Source organism: Calidris pugnax, unplaced genomic scaffold (assembly GCF_001431845.1).
Source record: "Calidris pugnax isolate Ruff unplaced genomic scaffold, ASM143184v1 scaffold245, whole genome shotgun sequence".
NCBI classification, from domain to species: domain Eukaryota; kingdom Metazoa; phylum Chordata; class Aves; order Charadriiformes; family Scolopacidae; genus Calidris; species Calidris pugnax.
This window is the reverse complement of record NW_015090982.1, coordinates 1,504,470-1,523,479: the sequence shown is the minus strand read 5'-3', so window position 1 is coordinate 1,523,479 and position 19,010 is coordinate 1,504,470. Positions and strand designations below refer to the sequence as shown.

The 19,010-nt window shown below is 63.3% G+C and overlaps 2 protein-coding genes across 7 annotated transcripts in view; one reads left to right on the top strand and one right to left on the bottom strand.

The window, feature by feature from the left end:
• Positions 1-7: 7 nt before the first annotated feature.
• Positions 8-4,979, top strand: SMPD2 (sphingomyelin phosphodiesterase 2, neutral membrane (neutral sphingomyelinase)). 4 transcript variants are annotated; one of them, XM_014953725.1, is made up of 11 exons: positions 8-25; positions 1,010-1,112; positions 1,582-1,678; positions 1,800-1,876; positions 2,149-2,242; positions 2,332-2,421; positions 2,782-2,864; positions 3,069-3,201; positions 3,294-3,398; positions 3,485-3,641; positions 4,228-4,979. In XM_014953725.1, exons 2-11 carry the CDS (start codon positions 1,063-1,065, stop codon positions 4,569-4,571), a joined length of 1,230 nt encoding a protein of 409 aa, XP_014809211.1. In that variant the 5' UTR covers positions 8-25; positions 1,010-1,062; the 3' UTR covers positions 4,572-4,979. The 4 variants fall into 4 exon arrangements, with proteins under 4 accessions (XP_014809211.1, XP_014809210.1, XP_014809208.1 ...); XM_014953724.1 differs by lacking the exon at positions 8-25 and adding an exon at positions 50-247; XM_014953722.1 differs by lacking the exon at positions 8-25 and adding an exon at positions 270-456.
• Position 4,980: 1 nt separating this feature from the next.
• Positions 4,981-19,010, bottom strand: part of MICAL1 (microtubule associated monooxygenase, calponin and LIM domain containing 1) — a 15,909-nt gene continuing 1,879 nt past the window's right edge. Inside the window, exons 1-26 of one of the 3 annotated variants that reach the window (XM_014953720.1) lie at positions 15,875-18,939; positions 15,070-15,262; positions 14,700-14,978; positions 13,732-13,939; positions 13,508-13,612; positions 13,207-13,305; positions 12,963-13,118; positions 12,158-12,258; positions 11,623-11,880; positions 11,130-11,245; positions 10,921-11,047; positions 10,597-10,669; positions 9,955-10,105; positions 9,691-9,878; positions 9,466-9,575; positions 9,335-9,385; positions 9,155-9,232; positions 8,637-8,805; positions 8,457-8,539; positions 7,654-8,338; positions 7,453-7,532; positions 7,219-7,317; positions 7,013-7,106; positions 6,820-6,919; positions 6,646-6,719; positions 4,981-6,536 (exon numbers count right to left, since the gene is read on the bottom strand). In XM_014953720.1, coding sequence (XP_014809206.1) covers positions 6,406-6,536; positions 6,646-6,719; positions 6,820-6,919; positions 7,013-7,106; positions 7,219-7,317; positions 7,453-7,532; positions 7,654-8,338; positions 8,457-8,539; positions 8,637-8,805; positions 9,155-9,232; positions 9,335-9,385; positions 9,466-9,575; positions 9,691-9,878; positions 9,955-10,105; positions 10,597-10,669; positions 10,921-11,047; positions 11,130-11,245; positions 11,623-11,880; positions 12,158-12,258; positions 12,963-13,118; positions 13,207-13,305; positions 13,508-13,612; positions 13,732-13,939; positions 14,700-14,960 — 3,597 coding nt within the window. In that variant the 5' untranslated portion in view covers positions 14,961-14,978; positions 15,070-15,262; positions 15,875-18,939 and the 3' untranslated portion in view covers positions 4,981-6,405. Of the gene's footprint in view, positions 6,537-6,645; positions 6,720-6,819; positions 6,920-7,012; positions 7,107-7,218; positions 7,318-7,452; positions 7,533-7,653; positions 8,339-8,456; positions 8,540-8,636; positions 8,806-9,154; positions 9,233-9,334; positions 9,386-9,465; positions 9,576-9,690; positions 9,879-9,954; positions 10,106-10,596; positions 10,670-10,920; positions 11,048-11,129; positions 11,246-11,622; positions 11,881-12,157; positions 12,259-12,962; positions 13,119-13,206; positions 13,306-13,507; positions 13,613-13,731; positions 13,940-14,699; positions 14,979-15,064; positions 15,263-15,874; positions 18,940-19,010 lie in introns of those variants that run through there. The other 2 variants (XM_014953721.1, XM_014953719.1) reach the window with 2 other exon arrangements.

The window sequence follows — 19,010 nt, the reverse complement described above, 5'->3', positions numbered from 1 at the left end:
CCGCGGGCCCCCCCCGCCGCCCCAGGTCCGCTCCGCGCCCCGGCCCCGCTCCGCGCTCCCCCCGCCGCGCTCCGCCCGCTGCTCCGCGTCCCGGCCCCGGTTCCGCCGGTCGCTCCGCGCTCCTCTCCCCATCTCCGCCTGTTGCTCCGCGTTCCCGTCCCGGTTCCGCCTGTTGCTCCGCGCTCCTGACCCGCTTGCGCTCCCGCCCCGGCTCCGGTCCCGCGGGGAGCTCTGCTGCGGGGTGGGGGTAAGGGGGGAGACAGGGGGTGCTCAGCCCCGGTAGCAGACGCCGGTATTAGCGCGGCGCAGGGACGGGATGAGCCGCTCGGTAATCCCGGCGGGTCAGGCACAGCCCGGCTGCCTGTTCCCCGCTGCTGTACCCAGCTGATCGTACTTGGCTGCCTGTACCTGGCTGCTTCTACCCGCCTGCCTGTTCCCAGCTCCCTGCACCCCACGGTCAGCACCCCGCCTCCTGGAGCCCCGCATTCGCTCTTTGCCCCCTCGGGAACCGCCAGTGCCCCCGGGAGAGGTGGGGGGTCGGGGGGAAGCGGGGCTGTCAGAGCCACCCGGCAAACAGTGCTGGGACTGCGGTGAGAGCTGCTGGGGGCTATGGGGTTTGGGGTCTTCCACAGTGTCCATGGGGTCCCCAAGAGGGGAGGTGGGTGGTGGGGTGTCCCATGCCCGTACCTCGCAGCGCCGCTTTGAACCCGGGGTTTGAAGTCCATTCGGGAGCAAATCTTGCTGACAGACAAGGGGTTTGAGCCTTGTACCCCACCCCTGGCCCCCCCGTGTCCCCATCTGTGGGATGGAGGGGTCACCCGTGGTTTGGGTAGGTAGGTCTCTGTTTGGGGGCAAGTTGGGGTGTGGGATGGGCCGTGCCAGGAGCACCCCAAGTGCTCCTCCCTCCCGGCCTTTGCCTTGGCTCGGCCCCTATGCCCTTGGTACCCTGGGTCTGCCCCACGCCCTGCGCCAGCTCCTCGAGGCTGTCACCCCAACTCTCTCCCTGCAGGACCCCCCTCTGCCCGACGGTCTCCTCCAACCCTGGTGAAGCCCCGGTGAGCGATGGAGGGAGATCCCACCCTGCGACTCCGTGTCTTCGATCTCAACTGCTGGTGAGTCCAGAATTCACCGTGGCCTCACCGGGGTGCATGGGTGGGGACAGGGACCCCCCTCACCGGGAGAGGGGTCCCACCTTGGTGTCACCTTCATACCCCTTTCTTTTTGGGGCTGCAGCACTCTCCCAGCCCCAGGTCATGAGGTGCTCGGCTGAGCAGTGCCCCCTGTCCTGTCTGAGCCTGCTCCCCCCAAAAAAGGGTCCCCCCATTTGCACCCCAACCATCTGCCTCAGTTTTACAGGCAGGAAAAGCTGTCCCCAAACAGGGGGACAGATGTCCCTGCATCTCCCTCCTGTCCCCATGTCCTCACATGGCCCTTTCCCCCTCCTCTCCCATCTCCCCCAATCTGTATCCTTCCCATACCAGTACTGGAGCCCTGTCTCCCCCATTTCGGGTCCCGGCGTGTCCCAACAGCCCCTGTCACCCCGTCCCCCCCAAGCTGTGACGTCCCACCCCTCTCCGGCAGGGCCATCCGCTACCTGAGCAAGCGGCGGCAGGAGCGTGTCCAGCTCATCGGGGACGTGCTGCGCCGGGAGGGCTTCGACCTGGTGCTTCTCCAGGAGGTGAGGGCAGTCTGTGAGCTGAGCGTGCCCGTTCTCAGCCCGTGAGCCATGAGACGAGTGTGCCTGTTCCCAGCCCATGAGATGAGCATGCCCGTTCTCAGCCTGTCCCGCTGTTCTCCAGGTGTGGAGCGAGCAGGACTACAGCGACCTGAAGGCGAAGCTGGGAAGCTGCTACCCCTTCTCTCATTACTTCCGCAGGTGAGAGGGGTCCGGGTCAGCCCCCCTGCCCCCCCCCAGGGCTGTCCATGGGGCTGTGCCAGGGCTGTGCCACCTCCTCGGTGTTTGCCACACGGAGAGACCAGTGCGGGTGCTGTAGGTCACCTCTGTCACCGAGGGACACCCCATGCTTGGGGAGGGGGGTGCTCATGGGATCACACTGGGACCCAGGCATCCAGGGACCTCGGCTTGGGACTGGGGGGGCAGAAGAAGGGGGGACCGTGTTGCCTCACCCCGCTTTTCCCCTCCCGCAGTGGGGTGATCGGCAGCGGCCTCTGTGTCTTCTCCCGGTTCCCCATCCTGGACACTCTCCTCTACCAGTACTCACTGAACGGGTACCCCTACATGGTGAGTGGGGTGCGGGGGGCACGCAGTGCCATGGGGCCCAGCCCCACAAAGCCTCACTGACCCCAGCCTGCTCCCCTTCCTCTCCTCAGCTCCAGCATGGGGACTGGTTCGGCGGCAAGTCCGTCGGCCTTGTCATCGTTAAGATCTCCGGGATCATCTTCAACGTCTACGTCACCCACGTGAGCATTTTGGGGAAAGACATGGCGGGGGGGGATGACGATGGGGAGGGGGGAGACGAGTGGCCGTACCCCTCCTTCACTGTCCCCTTGCTTTGACCATTGCTCTGGACCACCCCTCCTGGGCCCAGGCACTGATTTAATGAAATATTGCTGGGGGAGTGGGACAGTGACCCCACAACCTGGCTGTGCAGTGGGGTAAGCGTCATCTCAGGCTGTCCCCAGGGGGATGGGATGAAGGCAGGAGTCGGCCAGACCCCAAAGGGACCATCTAGAGGACCTGGGTGGGTTTGCAGGGAGCCTAGGAGCAGGGCAGATGCCAGCACGGGGGGTCATGGCCACTTTGCCTCCCTCTCTTGCCAGCTGCACGCCGAGTACTGCCGGGAGAAGGACGCCTACCTGCCCCACCGCCTGGTGCAGGCCTGGGAGCTGGCACAGTTCATCCGGTGAGCAGCTGTGGGGTGTCCCGTGGGGTCCCCCAGGGTGTGTGCAGTCACCCCCATTCCGGGGGCTTGCACTGCAGAGAGCTCCCAGTTGCTATCAGTCCCAGCCAGGAGTAAGGCTGAGGAGCACTGTTGGGGGGGTCCTGGTAATCCCAGTCCGGCACTGGGCAGGGTGGGGAAGGGGGTTAGCCGTCCCCGTCCCCGCAGACACACCTCAAAGGCAGCTGATGTGGTGCTGGTGGGGGGGGACCTGAACATGCACCCCGAAGACCTGGGCATCCGGCTGCTGCGGGGCTGGACGGGGCTGCGGGACGCCTTCGCTGAGGCCACACACTTTGAGGTGAGCGGCTGGGGCGGGGGGGTTACCGGGGTCCTGGGATACACCCAGAGCCCCCCCACTCCCCCCCCCCCGACCCAGGTGGTTGCTCTCAGGGCTGCGAGGATGGCTGCACCCTCGTCCCCAACAACTGCTTCACTGTCAAGTCAGAGCTGCTGCCCTTCCCACTGGGCATCCGCATCGACTACATCCTCTACAAGGTAACGGGGGGGCCCTCGGCCACCAGCTGTGGGGGGCGGGGGGCATGAAACACTGGTGTGACCTTCCCCACCGTCCCCTCGCCCAGGCCATCTCCGGCTTCACAGTGAAGTGCGAAGAACTGAAGACCACTAAGGGGACAGCCCCGGGCATGGACATCCCCTTCTCGGACCATGAAGCCGTGATGGCGACACTGCAGATCCGGAGGCAGGGACAGGCTGCGGGTGACACCCAGGGCACAGCTGGTAAGGAGTGGGGGGGACTGCCAGGGTTCCCCTTGTGCCAACTGGTGGAGTTGGATGGAGTTTTGGGGGATGTTTCCGCTTGCTTAGGGCATCCCTTGGGGTGCTGCTTGTGGAGGGGTGCATGAACAGGGCAGAGTGGTGGGAATGGGGAGAAAAGCTGGGAGAAGAGAAGGCTCCAGGGAGACCTTACAGCCCCTTCCAGTCCCTAAAGGGGCTCCAGAAAAGCTGGGGAGGGACTCTGGATCAGGGAGGGGAGCCATAGGACGAGGGGGAAGGGTTTGACCCTGAAAGAGGGGAGATGGAGCTGAGATGTGGGGAAGAACTTGTTTGGTGTGAGGGTGGTGAGAGCCTGGCCCAGGTTGGCCAGAGAAGCTGTGGCTGCCCCATCCCTGGAGGGGTTCAAGGGCAGGTTGGAGGGGGCTTGGAGCAATGTGGTCTGGTGGGAGGTGTCCCTGCCCAGGGCAGGGGGGTTGGAACTCAATGATCTCTAAGGTCTCTTCCAACCTGAACCATTCGATGGTTCTATGAAAAAGGGGGGGGTGCAGGGGGGGGTGCCATCCTTCTGAGCCGCCCCTGTCCCCCGCAGAGACGACGCTGGCGGACGTGGTGACGGAGGCACGGACAGAGGTGGGCGTGGGGCTGCGGGCAGCGCAGGGGCAGCGCTACTCCACGGGCAGGATGGCTGTGCTGGCCCTCCTGCTGCTGCTGCTGCAGGCAGCGGCCGCCCTGGGCACGCTGGCGGGGCTGGGGGCTGGGCAACCCTTCCCCAAGCTTTCCTTTGCCCTGCTGGCCTTCCTCGCCATTGGCGTCCTCTTCCTCGCCACCGGCCTCCACCTCTTCCACACCATGGAGGTGAAGATGCTGCAGGGCACCGAGGAGCAGATGCGGATGGCCCTGCGGGCACTGCAGGAGCGTCCCAGTGACAGCTGAGCTGGGGACGTGGGTGGCCCACAATGTGTGTGTGTGTGTGTCCCCAGCCCCATCCTGGCCCCTTTTGGTCCCCTTTTCTAATTGATTTCAAGTTTTAGGTGAGCAGCGCTGCGGCCGGCTCGGTAGCGTGGGTTTGACAGCCACCTCTCTGGGTGAAATTAAGATTTTTCAGGGCAGATTCATTCCGTTGGCCCCCGGTAGGAACCACGGCAGAGACGGATTTTAATTGCTATGTTTTTTAATACTCCCTTTCTATCCGGAGGGACCCGCCAGCATGGCCAGGACGCTCAAGAGGCTCAGCCTCCCTTTGCCCGGGGCGGCCTCGGGGGCTTCCTGCTGAAAGCTGGCGACTGCTCCGGCAACCAGATTTGACACGGATAGAAAATAAATGCGGTATTTTAGCCCTTGGCACTGGGTCAGGGAGGCTTTATTTGAAGGGAATTGGGGGGGGTTGCAGCAGGATAATGGGGCTGGTACAAACGAAGGGTGGGCAGGAGGGTTGGGGGAGGCACCGAAGGAGCCCGCGCCCGGGACCCCCCTGTCCCACATGGCTGGGGCTGCCGTAAGCACCGTTTGGCGGTGGAGGCCACCCCACAACAGCAGGGGACCCCAGAAAGGTCTGAGAAGTCTGTGCAAAGGCCAGTTTGGCATTGCCAAGCAGGGGAATACCCAAAGGGGCAAGGAGGACACGGCTGCTGGCATCCCTGGTCCTCGGTGTCACACAGTCCCCATGGGGACCTGCTGGACAAAAAGCCCCTTCCCTGGGGACCCCTGCGACCTCGCAGTGGGGTTCTGACCCTGGTTTCCTGCAGTGGCTGGGGACAACGTGGATGTAGCACCCAAAAGCAGTGATGGAGAATGGTGGCGTCAGCCCCATCTGTCTGTCACTGACCCAACTCGTAGAGCCAGATGTCCCTGGCTGGGATGGACATCCCTGGAAGAGATGGATGTCCCAGGCTGCAATGGATGTCCTGGGTTAGGACAGATGTCGTCAGCTGGGATGGATGTCCTAGGTTACAATGGGTGTACTCAGCTGGGATGGTTGTCCCAGGTTAGGATGGATCTCCTGGCCTAGGATGGACATCCCGGGTTAGGATGGATGGCCCCAGCTGGGCTCCATGTCCTCGGTTAGGATGGATGTCCTGGGCTGGGATGGCTGTCCTGGGTTAGGATGGATGTCCCCAGCTGCAAAGGACCTTCTGGGTTGGCTTCGAGGGGCTACTCCTGATGTTGCCCCTCCACATTTGGCATCTCCATTGTGACCTGCCTGTGGTGGCCACAGTCATGTCCTCCCTGCCGCGAGTGAAGCTCTTCAGTGCCCGGGGCACGGGGATGGCTGGGCAGCGATGGAGCTACCACACGAAGTGCTCTGCCGTACAAAATGCTTTGGATGCCCTGGCCAAGCCTCCAGGCAGTGTCCCCTCGAAGGGGTGATGGCTGTGGGACCCCCTGATCTTGGGGAGACCCCACTCCCCTGTAGGGCTTCTTCCTCCTCATAGCAAACCCAGGGCAGAGCCCCGTGTTTCGTAGCCCCCTGCAAATCTTTTCGAGCAAGCACAAGGCAAAGGCAATCCAGCCAAGCGTGGGGACACCCTCTCTGCACCCCAAAGCTGGGGTGCTCCTCGGTGTCTCCCAACATGGGCATCCACCAGCAGGTCCTGGCCCCTCCACAGCAGGCTTTGGCAAGCGGGGACCTGGATTGGCCGCGGCAGCTCCTTGCGGGCAGCTCAGACATCACCATCTTCAGAAGCAGCTCAGGGTGATGCTCTGCTGGGGTAGGGACCACTTGTCCCCTACCCCGGGGAGGAACTGGTAGGTCCTGGGGCTGCAGGGATCAGGCCTGCTGCTCGCTGAGCCGCTTCTCATCCTGCATGTGGATGAGGGCGTTGCGTTTGTTCACCACGTCCACCAGCTGAGCCAGGATCTCCCTCTCTGCCACGACATCCTCGGGTGTCTTCAGGGATGCTGCGGGAGCAGGGAGCTGGAGCGGGGCTGGAGGGAGGGGCCACAGCCCCATCCCTGCTCCCCCTACCATGCATAGGGACCCCCCCACCGGGCATGTGCTGGCACTCACCCTCCATGTTCATGTAGTAGCGGGCCTTCTGGTCGAGCTGCCACTGCTGCTCCTCCAGCTTCAGCTCCTGCACCCTGTGGGGAGGGAAAGGGGGTGCTGGGCTCGGGGGGCTGGGGTGACCTGAGCCCCCTGCACCCATCCCCCCACCCGGGGAACATCCCCTCAAAACCTTACGTAATCATGAGGTCTGACTCCTCGCTCATCAGGTTATTCTTCTTCTGGACCAGGTACAGCAGCTGGTTCATCCACTGTGTCTTCTTGTCAGCTGGGGAACCTATGGGGTGGCACAGCGGGGGTGTGAGCAGGGCACTGACCCCGACCCCTGGCCATGGCGGGGGTCACGGTGGCTCGTCCACCCTGGCCTTACCATCCTCAGCCCGGAGTAACTTCTCCAGCTTGATGCCCTGCTGCTCCAGCTCCCGGAATGTCACCTCAATCTCCTCCAGCCGCCTCTGGATGGCCTGCAAGGGAAGGGCAGCGCTCGTCTGTGGGCTGGCACCTCCTGGCACATGGCCACCAGCAGTGGGATGGAGGGGACAGTGCTGGGGACCCTGCTCTCCCCCGTGGGGCTACCTGGGCTTTGCAGAACCGGTTCATCTGGGCTTCCCTGGCCCGGCGGGTCAGCGTGCGCTTCCAGGTGGGGTATGTCTCCTCTTCCCCCAGGTCCACGAACTGTGAAGGAAGGGTGGCATGGACAGTGGGTCAGTCCCTGCACCTGCTGCCCCAGCAGAGCCAGGGCCAATGCCTCGGTGAGAGGAGATGCCAGGAAGAGCCCCAGCCACCATGGGGCTCAGGGAAAGCACTCACCAAGTCTGCCATGATGCTGGAATCTGTGCCTTCCTCCTCTTCCTCCTCCTTCTCTTCTTCACTGTCACTCTCCTCCAAACCTGCCCCAAGAAAAGAGTCATTTTGGTCCTGTCCCTCAATGAGCAAGACATGGGGCATGGCCAGGCACCAGAGGGACCCACAGCCCTGCTTAGCTGGAGACTCCAGCTTGCAGCCACCTACCTTCCTCCATGGCTGTTTCCTCCTCCTCCTCCTCCCAGGCACACTGTTCCAACCCCAGGGCAGGGAGGACCTCAGGTGCTGCTTGGAGCCGCAGACGAGCCGGCTTTGGCGGCGGCTCAGGCTCAGCTTCACTGGTGAGGTTCAGCGTGGACAGCTTGAGCTTCTCCAGGGGTGTGAGGACAATCTTCCTCCTGCCCCCGCTTTCCTCACCCTCCTCTTCCACCCCTCGGGGCTCCGGTCCAGCACCCTCCTCCTCCTTCATGTCTCCCCCAGGCTGTGCCAGCAGCTTCTGCTCCTCCATGTCATCATACTCCTCCATGTCACCATGCTTCTTCGTGTCACCATGCTCTTCCATGTCATCGTGCTCCTCCGTGTCACCATACTCCTCAATGTCACCATGCTCCTTCATGTCACCATGCTCCTTCATGTCACCATGATCTTCCATGTCATTGTGCTCCTCCTTGTCACCATACTCCTCAATGTCACCATACTCCTTCATGTCACCATGTTCTTCCATGCCACCATGCTCCTCCATGCCTCCAGCATCCACAGCATCCTCCGCTACTCCAGGCTCTCCCCCTGGCTGTGGGGCAGCTGGTGGGGGCTGCAGGGGACCAGGTGACCCCTCCTGGGGGGACACACACGGGCTCCCGGCATCCGAGGGCGGGTGGTCGGCAGTGGCATCCTAGAGCAGAGCCAGCAGCAGGGGGTGATGCAGCGTGGGGCGATGTCCAAGCCAACCCTATACTTTCTGACTTCCTCCCCCCTCCCCCCCCAATCTATGGGGATTTATGGTGACTTACCCCATCGGGCAGTGTTGGGGGCTCATCCTGGGGCAGTTCCATGCCGGGGGGATTGGGGTAGTGAAGCGAGCAGTAAAAATGACCTGGGGCGGAGGCGGGGAGAAAACCCATGTGATGACCAGCAAGGTGGAGAAGCCTTGCCCCCCCACAAGCATCCCTTCACCCCAAAACACGCCTCACCGTCCTCCTCGTCGAAGGCGTAGTCGCCCAGGCGCAGGGTGGCCCCGCAGCGCCGGCACTGGAAGCAGCCCCGGTGGAAGAAGCGTCCCTCGGCGCTGGCTCGCTCCAGGATGTAGACGCGGCGGCCGCAGAAGTAACAGGCGTCGCTGCTCTCCCCCCGGGCGGGCGGCTGCCGGGGGGGGAGAGGACAAGTTGGGGTGACACCCGGGGTGCTGGCACCCACCCTGCTCCAGGGCTTTGCTGGCAGCCCTCGGTGGGGGGGCTTTGCCCCTCTTGCAGAGGTGGGTCTGGGTGCTCGGGACGGGGTTGCTGGCACCAGGGAGGGAGCGGCAAGTCTTGGCTCCGGAAAACCAGTTGGGTCAGGAAACAGGCAGGGAGGAGCCGGGAGCCCGTGGGCGTTCGCTTGCACAGCCCCGGTCCCAGCCCTTGGCTCAGCCCCATCAGCCGCCCGCTGACCCCCAAGCGCCCACCCACCCAGAGCTGGAGCCCCCCAACCCGGGGTGACACAAGGGACTGACCTGTCCTGGCTCCGTTGTGGCCGTTTGGGGTGGCTTGTGGGCACCATCCACAGTGTCTCCATCCAGCCACGTGTCCAGCTACGAGCAACCCGAGGGGAGGGTCAGTGGCCTGTGTCCCCCCTTTCTCCGGGGATACTGCACCCAGCAGAGCATCCCTTGAGGAATCTGGGGCAGACCCACCTCAGCGTTTCTGCGGCTCCTCTTGACCTCAGCATCCTTCTGGGCACTGTCCTGCAAACGCAAAGAGGGTGGCTAGGATGGGGAGGAGAAGGTTTTGGGGCATAACGAGGGTCTGAGTGGGGGTCCCTCACCTGGGCACGCTTGTGGGTCAGGTTCCGACTCTTCTGCAGCTTGCTGAGGAAGAGGATGGCCCCTCGTGCGCCATGGGGTGACAATGGCTTCTTGCTGACCTCCTCCGCCTCTGCATGGAGGGGACACAACCACGCTGGTGGGACCCTCCCTACAAAGTCGGGGGCACCCAGCCATCCCCGGTGATGGGGCTCAGGGTAGGATAAACCCCCCCAAAAATCTCGTACCTGGAGAGGTCTTGAAAGCTTCATAAAACTGGCTGAGGTAGGTGATGAGCCCCAGGCGGTCGGGCTCTGCCATGGTGGCCATCTCGGTGCTGGAGAGGACAGGCTGGATGCCCAGCTCCTGCTCTGCCATGTCCAGCATCATCTGGTGGGTCTGGACGGGATCCTGGGGGTCCACAGAGTCAAAATCCCTGCGGGGAGACATGAGTGCCATCAGGGTGGGCTCGGCAGGGTGTAGGGGGTCCTAGGGGGGTGGTAGGCACTCACAGCAGGTCGGGGCGGAAGCGGTGGACGAGAGCACAGAGGGCCAGGCCACTGGTCCAGGAGGTGGTGAAGTCGGTCACCTCCACACCGCGGTACCCGGCCGTGCTGGTCTGGCACCAGCGTAGCAGATCTTCGTAGGCGTCTCCGGAGACCGCTGGGCAGGCAACACACGTGTCCCCATCCCAAAGAGGCAGGGGACAACCCCCCCCCAGCCCACTCCCCCCTCCCAGCATCAGTGCGAAGGGGTCCCATGGGAGTGACACAAGACCCCCCCGCCCCCCGCCATGCAACCACCCCCCAAGGCTCAATAAATGGGTTGATAAAGCATCTATCAATATTTTACAGCTCAGCATCAGTGTGGGAAAGAAGGAGGGAGAGGGACAACCACCCCACCCCCCAACAAAGGCTGCTGGGGACTGTGTCCCCACGGGGCCACGGGCAGAGGGAACGGAAACCAGCGGTGCCACCAGGATGGAAACACGGCTGATGCTGGGAGGAGCACGGTGGCCAGCTGGACCCTGGCCAGGGCTCGAGAAAAGAAGGATGGGGAGGAAAATCAGGGCAGGAGTGGCTCTGGCATGGGCTGCCAGGAGGAATGGGAGGTCCGGATGCCAGGGGGGCCAGGGCAGGACCCGCTGCTCCTACCAGTGCTGAGTCGGTTGTCGCTCCTCCTCTTGTGGTCCACCTCCACCATGCCCACGAGGTAGAGGTCCCGGACCTACCGATGGGGACACAATGGTCACCACCTGCCCAGAGCCAGCACAGGGAGCTGACCTGGGCAAGGGGGACCACCGGACCTCCCCCCAGAACCACCTGCACCTGCAACAGGCAATGCATTAAATGCCCTGGGGACCAACAGCTCCAGCTTCACACCCTTTGGGGACAGGGGACCATGCAAATTGGTGTCACCCTGATGCCTGGGGAGGCTGGGCTGGTTGGTTACCCCATGGCAGGACCTGGGCCAGGTACCTGGTTGGCTTTGATGGCCTGAAGGTTGATGTTGGGGTAGCGTGTGGCCGGGTCGATGCTGTACTGGCTGACGTTCTTGTGAGTGTTATCTGGGGAGGTCTGCGAGAGGAGCTGGTAGATGCTCTCCCTTGGGTGCAAGGGACAGGCTGGGCTCAGTGCCACCACCCTTGCCCCATCCAGGACTAGCCCAGCGGGACCGGGACACTCACCTCTCGGCCAGCACCTCCAGCGGGGGGGTCCCGGCTGCCCACCGCCGCACCATCCATGCCGCATCGAAGGCGGCCAGGAAGCCCCTGGCCACGCCGGTGCCCAGTGGCCAGAATGGCTGGAAAGGGAAAGGGAGGGAGAGATGGAGCCGGAGCCGCGGGGCCGGTCGGGGCGGCTGGGAGGAGACCAGGAGCTGCTGGGCTTGGCCAGGGATGAAAGCGGGGAGCGGCGGCGAGACGCGCAGGGAGCTGGTAGGGCTGCGTCTGGGCAGAAGCTGGGTTCCACCTTGAACCCACCCCAGATCCCCCATGGGGCTGGGGAAGGTGACAACCCCACCAATGCATCCTGCTATGGGGACATGGGGAGCCTGGTCCTGGGCGTGGGGGTGCACCGTGGCGAGAAGCACTTGGGGAGGGGGAATATATTGCAACCAGCACATGTGGCAGGGAGAGGGGAAACTGAGGCATGCGGCGGTGGTGCAAGCTGGACCCTCACCTCCACCAAGCAGTCGCCCACCAGCCCCAGGAGCAGACGGGCCCCGTTGTGCTCCCGCACCAGCGCCGCGTTCTCCGAGCGCGTCATGCAGGTGAAGTCAAACATGTCGACGTCCGGCAGGCCCCGGTGGTTGAGGGCAAACTCCAGCTCGGGCAGGCGGTAGTTGGTGGAGAAGTTGGCAGCTTCTTTGGCGTAGCTGAGGAGGGCGTCCCGGTTCACGTTCTCTGGGGACAGGAGGCTCTCGATGTCCGCTTTGTCCTGCAGGGATGGGGATGGGGACAGAGATGGGCTGAAGCCGGCCGGGATGCGAGAGGGGGTGCTTGCCCCCTGGTTCTGGGGTGAAGCTGTGCCACCAGCCTTGGGGCTGTGGGCCCCCCAAAAGATTTTCCCCCAGCACAGGACACTGGGGGGTGCCGAATCCCCACCAGCCCAGGGGTGTGAGGCCAAACCAGCACCCACCGTTTGCATCCCACCCCCCAGACTTCCAGCCCCCCATCCCTATGGGCTCCCGGGGGCCCGATCCTGCCCTCCTCACCTTCAGGATGACCCCCTTCTTGAGCAGGCTCTGCTTCTTGGCCGTCATGACGAAATAGTGAGTGTCGTCCTTGTAGTAGACAATGTTTTCCAGGTCAATGCCTGGGGATGGAGAAGGGGCTGAGCTGAGCCTCGGGGCAGCACCAGGGCCACGGGGAGCCCCCGCGCTGGGCTCGCCCACCCAATGTCCCCTGCAATGGGGTACCCTGCGGGGACGTGCATCCCATCATGCAGGGGATGTCCCAGGACTGCACTCGGGGGCAGGTGTGGGGGGACAGACAGTGCCCTCCCAAGAGGGGGGTCCAGTTCTGGGCTCCCCAGTTCAAGAAGGATAGAGAACTGCTGGAGAGGGTACAGCAGAGGGGCCTGGAGCATCTCTCATACAAGGAGAGGCTGAGGGACGGGTCTTTTAGTCTGGAGAAGAGAAGCCTGAGGGGGGATCTAATCAATGCATACAAATACTTAAAGGGTGGGTGTCAGGAGGACGGGGCTGGTCTTTTTCCAGTGGTGCCCAGGGACAGGACAAGAGGAAACGGGCACAAACTTGAGTATAAGATGTTCCACCTAAACGTGAGGAGGAACTTCTTTCCTGTGAGAGTGGTAGAGCACTGGAACAACCTGCCCAGAGAGGTGGTGGAGTCTCCTTCTCTGGAGATATTCAAAACCCCCCCCCAGACACGTTCCTGTGGGACCTGCTCTGGGTGGACCTGCTCTGGCAGGGGAGGGATGGACTGGATGATCTCCAGAGGTCCCTTCCAACCCCATATGATTCTATACGATTCTAAGCCAGGACTGGGACCACCCACCTGTTTTGTTGTAGAGGTTTTGGAAGAATTTCTGGTTGTAGATTCGGGCCACGCCACTGATCTCGGCCACCTCCACCTCTGCCCGGCTGTGGTGGTTGATGAAGTTGGTGGTGATGCCGATGGCCAGCTTCCCCCGTGTCTCCTTCCGCTTGAACCCTGCAGGATGGGAGAGGTGTGAACCCCCACTTGCCTCCCCCTCCCCCTCCATACCAGTCCTGGGGGTGCAGGGACCCCCTGCTGTCACCTTCGGGGACAAATTTGCCGCCGCCAGCTGAGATGAGGACGTCGAACTCGTAGTGGCTGAGGGGAGAGGAGTCGGGCTCCAGCACAGCCCTCCAGCCACCTGCGGGGAGAGGGACAGTCACGAGCGTGCTGGGTCTCAGCTGGGACCTGATCCAGGGAGGGGGGGAGAAGGTTGCACCTCATCCTCCCCCCCAAAAAAGGCATGCCCCGGGCTAGCAGAGGGCCTGGGGAGGCTCAGGGCAGCCACCCACAGCCCTGTCCTTGTCCCTGGGGATGTCACCCCCTTCCCAGTGATGCCCTACCCTGTCCGGTGGAGGGGACAAGGCCCTTGAACTGCACGTTGATGTGCACCTCCACCCCCAGGAGCAGAGCCACCTTCAGCAGGATCAGCTGGAGCTGCCGGATACCTTGGAGGGGACAGAGGGGGACACTCAGGGCTGCATCCCCACCATCCCTGGGCTGCCCACACTGGGGGGACCCCCGGGATTGCAGCGCTTAGTGTGTCCCCCCCCCCAAAAAAACTCACTGATGTGGTCCAGCGTGCCAGTGCAGAAGCGCCCGTAGAACTTCTTGGCGCCCAGGGCCCGCAGGTCGTGGATGGTGAAGGGCCAGAGGTGGAGGACGTTGTTGCGGGAGAAGGAGTCCCGCTTCTCCAGCAGCACCACACGGGCCCCCAGCAGCGCCAGCTCGATGGCCACCCGCAGCCCGCAGGGACCGGCCCCCACCACCAGGCACTGCCAAGGGGACGGGCAGCATGAAGGGGATGAGGTAAATTCCCAGGGGAGCTCAGCACCACCACAAGCATCTCCCCCCTTCCCCAGGTCAGGATCTGGCCCTCCCCATTATTCCCATTTTTCCCCGGGGTGCAAGTACTGCTTCTCCCTGCAATAAGTGGGGGGCCCTGTGGGGTGCCCCTCGCCTCCCCTCCTCCCTGAACCTTGCCTCCGCAGGGGCAATGGCAGCAATTAAAGTGCTCGGTGAGATAAGGCACGCACGTCTCCTGCCTGCGGCAGCCCAGGAACTGGGAGATTTCACCAGCAACAGGCTCAAAACTGGGGTTTGGTCTCCTGCCAGCCCCTCCACAGGATGGAGGGGGTGATGAGGCACCAGCAGTGCGGACAAAAGCCATTAGCTTTGGGACAAAGGGACAGAAATAGGGTCCCCTAGCTCCAGGGGGACATGCTCCTGTCCCCCAGAAAGGGGTCGGGCAGGTGCCTCTGCCCCTTTGCAGCCCCCCATGGGATGTCCCCAGTGAGGAGCAGCCAGGAGGAAGGCCATCGTTCGCTGGGTGGCAGCGAGGTGGCATCACCCCATGGGGAGGGGAGAGGTGCCAATTAACACACTGTCCCATTAAACCCCATCAACCTCCCACCCAGCAGATCCCGCATCCTCCCCCGGGGTGGGGACCAGAGTGCCCCAAGGGATGCTCTCATCCTGGAGACAATGACAGAGGGCAAGGAAGGACCCAAACCCCGTGCCCTGTGTTCCCAGTACCTTGGTGCTGGCACAGGCTGTGCCCTGGTCGTAGTCCTTGTGCCCGGCTTTCTTATCCAGCTTGCTCCATAGGGCCTTGGCGCTCCAGTAGTTGAGGGCAGCCTTGAGGCCATGGTAGAGCTGCAGCCCCCTGCCCTGCAGCCCCAGCTGCTGGCACAGCTCCCTGAAGCAGCCCAGCACCTCCTTGCACTCCCCGGCACGCAGGAACTGCTCGAAGATGGCATGGGCCGGGTTGCCCGCCTCGTCGGCCGGCACGCTCATCCCACTTCACCTGGCAGCCTGGCGAGGGACAGCGGAGATAAGTGTGGGGGGACCCTCCTGGACCCCCCCCCCCCCCATCCCGCATCCTCCAACCCATCCCATACCAGACCTGATGTCTCGACCGGAGGTTTCCCAGCAAGGGGTGCCTGTTGGGTGACAGTGACACCAAAATCGGGGGCTCTTCCTGCCAGAGCCTGCCCTGGGTGCTGCACCCAGCGAGCCACGGTGTCACCAGCTGCGGTGACGTCAGGGGAGGGGACGGCTGCGGTGGCAGCGAGCAGCTTCCTCCATAGGGCGAGCACCTGCAGCAGCCGAGAGCAGAGCAAGGTGTTTTGGAGCAAAGACGCCCCTTCCTTCCTCTTCACCCTCGGCCTCGCCGGGGGAGGAATGGGGACAGGGGGTCCCTGGGGCAGGAGGGAGCAGGATTGGACCCATCCCGCCAGCCTGGCTTTTGCAGCTGGAGTGGGGCGACTTTTTACCCCACATCCGCCTCTCCCACCCCTGGCGCGGGGCGGAAGCAGATTAGCACAGAGGAAGCACCAGTGGAGAAACCAAAATAAGCCAAAACTGCTGTACGAACAGCCCCATCGTGCCAAGGAACCCGTGGAAGGTGGGGTGCAGCGCATCCCCCTGTGGGCACCCCAAAACCCCCCCCTTCCCCTGGCATCTCCCAGGGACCCAGCACTCCTTGCATCTGCCTCCCACTCTTGGCACTGTCCCCCCAGCACCGTCCCATCCCACCTTCCATCTTGCCAAGCCCCAGCACGAAGCACAAAGCTTCACCCTTTCCAGCCGTTGTCCCCAAGCCCCGGGGCTGGGAAAGACTTCCCTCAGCCCAGCAAAGCCACCAGCGGGGACGCGGCGCTGCCAAGGAGGAGCCGGTGGGAAGGCTCGGGAAACCAGAGCGCTCCTACCTTTGAACCATCGCTCTTTGCCCTCTCGCCGCCCGACGTTACCGGTAGGCACGCGGCGGCACGTCCCCGCGGCGGGACAGCGGAGGGCGAAGGATGCTGCGTCCGAGCCAAGCTGCCCTCAGTGGGGTGGGGAAAAGGAGGTGTTTAAGTAAGCCTGGGCTTAAACTTGGGCTGGAAAGACTCAATTCTAGCTGGGTTTCAAGTTCAGTCTCACTCCAGAAGCTTCCAGACACCCGCACGCGCTGTGCAAGGCCAGCTGAAGCCACCACAGAGGATGCAAAGCACTTCTGCAGGTCACCTTCCCTCCCCAGCACCACAGCCAGGAAATCCCAGCATTTTAACCTCTTCCTTCCTGGGCAGACACAAGGATAATGCATTCAGCCAGAGCAGGAGCTGGCACCCACCGGTGCCCAAAGTGGCAGCCTGGGGACAGAGGACACAACTGATGCTGTGAGACCCAAGGGACAGGTTTCTGCTCTTCCCCCGAGCGCTGCCAGCCCTCTGGTTCTGCCAGCGGGACAGAATGAGGAACCTGGGGAAACTGAGGCAGCACTGCAAACCTCCCCAGAGAGGTTGGGCATGGTGTCCCACCAGCGTCCTGGACTTCTCCCGCAGGAGGCTGCCCAGGAAGCCGTGTTGGTTGGGCTCCAGTGCCCTGAGCTGCCCGGGCACGATGGGTTTTCCCCTGGGAGCTCACATTACTGCGCTGGCACCTGCCAAGGCCACCACACAGCAGCCCCAGGGCGATGCTGGAGCTGGGAGCACCCACTCCAGCATCACCAGCCTCTGGCTCTGAAAAAAAAAAAGCCATCTCAAGGCCCCAATTCCCACCTGACACGATGCCAGGGGGGGATCATGCTGCCTGGGAAAGCTTTCCAGCCCTGGCGCTTTGCTGGGAGACTCAGAGGAGGCAGAACAACAAGCCTTGTGTTACACCAAGTTTCCTACGGAAACGATGCTCTTGCTGGCACACTACATCCCCTTTGGCAGGCTCGAACACCCCCTCCCCCCTGACAATTGCAAGCAAGCAGAGAAACCCCCACAGATACTCAATTCCTGCAGGATTGATGCAAACAAACAGCTTTCAGCCCGCAAAAGCCAGTGCCGGTGAAGAGGGGCACGGTGCTGGGCCAGGCTGCTTCCAGCTCTGCTCTCCCCATGAATGTCTTTCACAGTTCTTCCTTTAAAACTGCTCCTGCGAGCCAGAGGGAGGAGGTGGGGGGGGTTGCAGCCAGCCCTGACTCAGCTCATGATGGCTCTGGTTGCAGATATGGGGACGTCTCCCAGGACCAGCTCTGGTTGCAGACATGTCTATGGGGACATCTCCCAGGACCAGCACACGTAGAGCATCCCTGGAGTGGGGACACCTCACCCTGCTTTGCAGGTTGGGGTCTCCCCCCTGCCCTCATACGGACACCCCTTGGGGGATGGCAGGGAGGGGGGGGCCGTCCCGGGGGCACTGGGCTGCTGGTGAGCTCACACGTCTCCCAGGCACGTGGAAATGGGGTGGGAAAGGACGCGGCTCCATACGGAGCTAATGGAAGCCGGGAGGATTTCCAGCAGCAGCAGATCCCCTCCCAGCCGAGCCTCTGGCCTGGCCGCTGGGCCAGCTCCCAGCACGGACCAGGCTGCTCCAGGCTGGGGGTCCAGTATGGAGAAACCCTGGGCCAGGCTGGTGAGACGGGCTGGACCCTGGGGAAAGTCCTTTCAGCAACTTTGGGGATGGCCCCAGGGCCAGCAGGCAGGATGGGGGTGTGGGGGGGTGGGGGTTTATTGTGAGCATCCAACAGCTTGGCCAAAGAGCCTGCTTCCAACCCCTGGACGAGCCGGGATGGTGCTGGGAAGGGGAGAAGGCAGCAGGCACTGCTCTTCCTGGAGTTATTTGGCTCAGGGGAAACATCCCAGGCGTGGGACCGGGCAAGGAGATGGCCTTGGCTGACTCTGTGGAAGCCTGCCCTAATTTGGCTGGGTTTTAATCCTTAGAGGGAGGGGGAAAATCCCTGTTGGCTCCTCTGGTTTGGGCTGGGGATGTGGGTACCTGGGCACAGCCCAGCTCAGCCCCCCCTTAGCGAGGCCCTGGCATGGAGCTGTGGGGAGGAGACCGAAGGAGAGGGGACAAACCTGCCAGAGCATTGGCAAGGGCAGAGGTTGGCAGCTTCAGGGACAGAGTGGTGAAGGGAGTTCCCTTTCGAGGGTGTGTAAACTCCCCCAGAAAGCACATTCCAAAATCCCCCCCTCTGAGGTGCAGGACACAGCCACCGGAGCAGAAGCGGGACTTTTCCGGGGCATTTTGGCGTTGCCCTTTGCAGGGCATCCACAAGGCACAGCCCGGCCACATCCCAGGGAGCCCCGGGCAGAGACAACACTTGGGAGGGGGGAAAGCAAACCTGCCCCACCTGTTTTGGCTGCTCGGCTTTGCCCCCCTGCCTCTTGCAGCCGAATTTTGGTGTGAGAGGAAGTCAGCTCATGGCCAGGCTTCACATCCCACATCCTTTTCCTCCTCCAGCTTCTCTTTCACTCCCTGTCACAGTCATCCCCACGAGGTGCATCTTGGGGCACGGTGTGAACCCCAGATTGGGTTGTAGTGGGGGTCTTCATCCACCACCCCCCAGCACAAGGGCTGGGGAACATGTCCCCCCCCCTCAGCCCTGGGATGGGGAACAGCCCTGAACCCCAAGCCGGGGCTCGCTCCCAGGGGGGGCAGCGGAGCATCCCTCCCCCCGCACCGGGCAGAGGGGCCGGGATGGGGGAAAAGCGCTTTGCAAAGCTCTCCCCACCCCATCCCACTCGGCGCTGGGAGCACTGGTGGTACTGGGAATGGAGTCGAGGGGGAGGAGTCGGGGGCGCTCCCTTTTCCCTTTGTCCCGGGGGGGAGCAGAGCCCAGGGGCTGGAGGGGAAAAGTAGGGAGGACGGAGGGGGTGTAGGGAGGACGGAGGGGGTGTAGGGAGGATGGGGGACCCCGCTGCCTCCCCCCGGAGAGGCTCTGCGGGGGGGGCAGCCGGAGACAAAGCGCTACCCCGAGCATCCCCTCTCGGCATCCCGGGGACACGGAGGACACGGGCACGGCGGGGCTGAGCGCTTCCCCCCCCCATCCCTCCCAGCACCCCAAAATCACCCCTCGGTTTTGGAAAAGCC